We start from the raw sequence: 1,802 nt of genomic DNA, 5'->3' as shown, positions 1-1,802 counted from the left end.
TTACCTCATGCAAAGTCTCCAAGACCATAATTATTTTGGAGGGTATGGTAATTCTCAGCGAGAGCATTACTATAGGTTCCCACCCCCCATTGCTTTGTTAGAACATGAGGAGTTAGTTACCAGGAATTTTGCAAAAAAATTTTTTTAAAGGAAAAAAAAAGAAAAGGAATGTTGTTCAGCCTGGCTATCACAGACTGAGAGAAGACTCGGTGTCGGGCAGAACACTGGAGTGTCTGAGCTTAAGGAGAGAACCTTTACCCAAGCTACTCTTTAATGGGATAAATAGCGTACGGTGAATAATGCAATACATGTAATTTCAAAGAAGCTCACCAAGAAGGACTTAAAATAGAAATAAATCTGCTCAGTTGCATTTTTACCTAAGTAATTCTCCTGTATATTTACCAGATTATATATGTGCATTTGACCACTCCAGGGACAAAGGAGGGAACGAAAGCAAGACTATATCCTCATGTAGCTAAAATCACCATGACTGACTTTAACTCCACTGCTTTCACCAATCCTAATACCTTCTTCCTAATGGGCATTCCTGGTCTAGAAGATTTGCATATTTGGATATCCATCCCTTTCTGCTCAATGTATATTATTGCACTCATGGGAAACATACTTATCCTTTTCATCATCAAAACGGAAACAGTTCTCCATGAACCCATGTTCTATTTTCTCTCCATGTTGGCCATCACAGACCTCATCTTGTCAACCTCCACTCTACCCAAGATGTTGGGTGTATTCTGGTTCAATGATCATGAAATCAGCTTCCATGCCTGCCTCACTCAGATGTTTTTCATCCATGCTTTCTCGGGGGTGGAGTCAGGGCTTCTTGTGGCCATGGCACTTGACCGGTACGTGGCAATCTGCAATCCACTGAGACACACATCCATTCTTACAAATTCTGTGGTGGCTCAAGCTGGTATAGTGGCACTTTTACGTGGGTTAGTACTAATGACACCACATCCCTTTCTGGTAAGGAGATGGCCATATTGCCAGTCTAATGTAGTCCCCCACACATACTGTGAGCACATGGCTGTGGTGAAATTGGCCTGTGCTGACATTTCCATCAATAGTCTTTATAGTTTGGCAGTCATTATCTTCATTGTTGGGACTGATGTGACATGTATCTCTCTGTCCTATGCACAGATACTATGTACTGTATTTAATCTCCCTTCTAATGATGCCAGGTTGAAGACCCTCAGCACTTGTGGGTCCCATGTGTGTGTCATCCTCACCTTCTACATCCCTGCTCTTTTCTCCTTCCTCACCCACCGTTTTAGTCAGCATATACCACGCCACACCCACATCTTGCTGGCCAACATGTACTTGTTGGTACCACCTATGCTGAACCCTATCATCTATGGAGTAAGGACCAGACAGATCCGAGAATGTGTTCAACAATTATTCATGCCTAAAATCAGCTGAGAATTCTGGGTCCTATTTCTCTACTTATTCCCATCCTCCTGTAATGCTTTGGTATACATTTCTTGGATTCTAGCCTCAGCAAGTTCAAATATAAGAATCTTAATTCTTACTATTTCCATTAGTGGAAGTTATATTTATCTGACAGGCATCTGTAAAAACAGATACAGTAATACCTATGTCATAACTTAATGGTTACATAGTGTTTGGTACTGTTTCTTGTATTTTTAGCACTGAATAAAGATATTATTTCAGTGCATGAAATAATTCTGTGTATTAGGTGTTTGCTCAGTTCTTAACCAAATAGGAACATCGATCTGACTCTGTTTTTTTTTTTTTTAATTTTTAATGGTGGAATTTTCAACTAGGCA

General features: G+C 40.2%; 1 protein-coding gene across 1 annotated transcript; it reads left to right on the top strand.

Moving 5' to 3' along the window:
• Window positions 1-486: 486 nt before the first annotated feature.
• Window positions 487-1,434, top strand: LOC115306928 (olfactory receptor 52E2-like). The gene has a single exon (XM_029957501.1). It carries the CDS (start codon window positions 487-489, stop codon window positions 1,432-1,434), a length of 948 nt encoding a protein of 315 aa, XP_029813361.1.
• The last annotated feature ends 368 nt before the right edge of the window (window positions 1,435-1,802 follow it).

The sequence above is a fragment of the Suricata suricatta genome, chromosome 11, assembly GCF_006229205.1.
Source record: "Suricata suricatta isolate VVHF042 chromosome 11, meerkat_22Aug2017_6uvM2_HiC, whole genome shotgun sequence".
NCBI lineage: Eukaryota > Metazoa > Chordata > Mammalia > Carnivora > Herpestidae > Suricata > Suricata suricatta.
This window is presented reverse-complemented; position numbering and strand designations above follow the sequence as displayed.

What these genes read in the sequence shown, in the direction of transcription:
- LOC115306928 (XM_029957501.1), top strand. Translation starts at nt 487, where the DNA reads ATGACTGACTTTAACTCCACTGCTTTCACCAATCCTAATACCTTCTTC.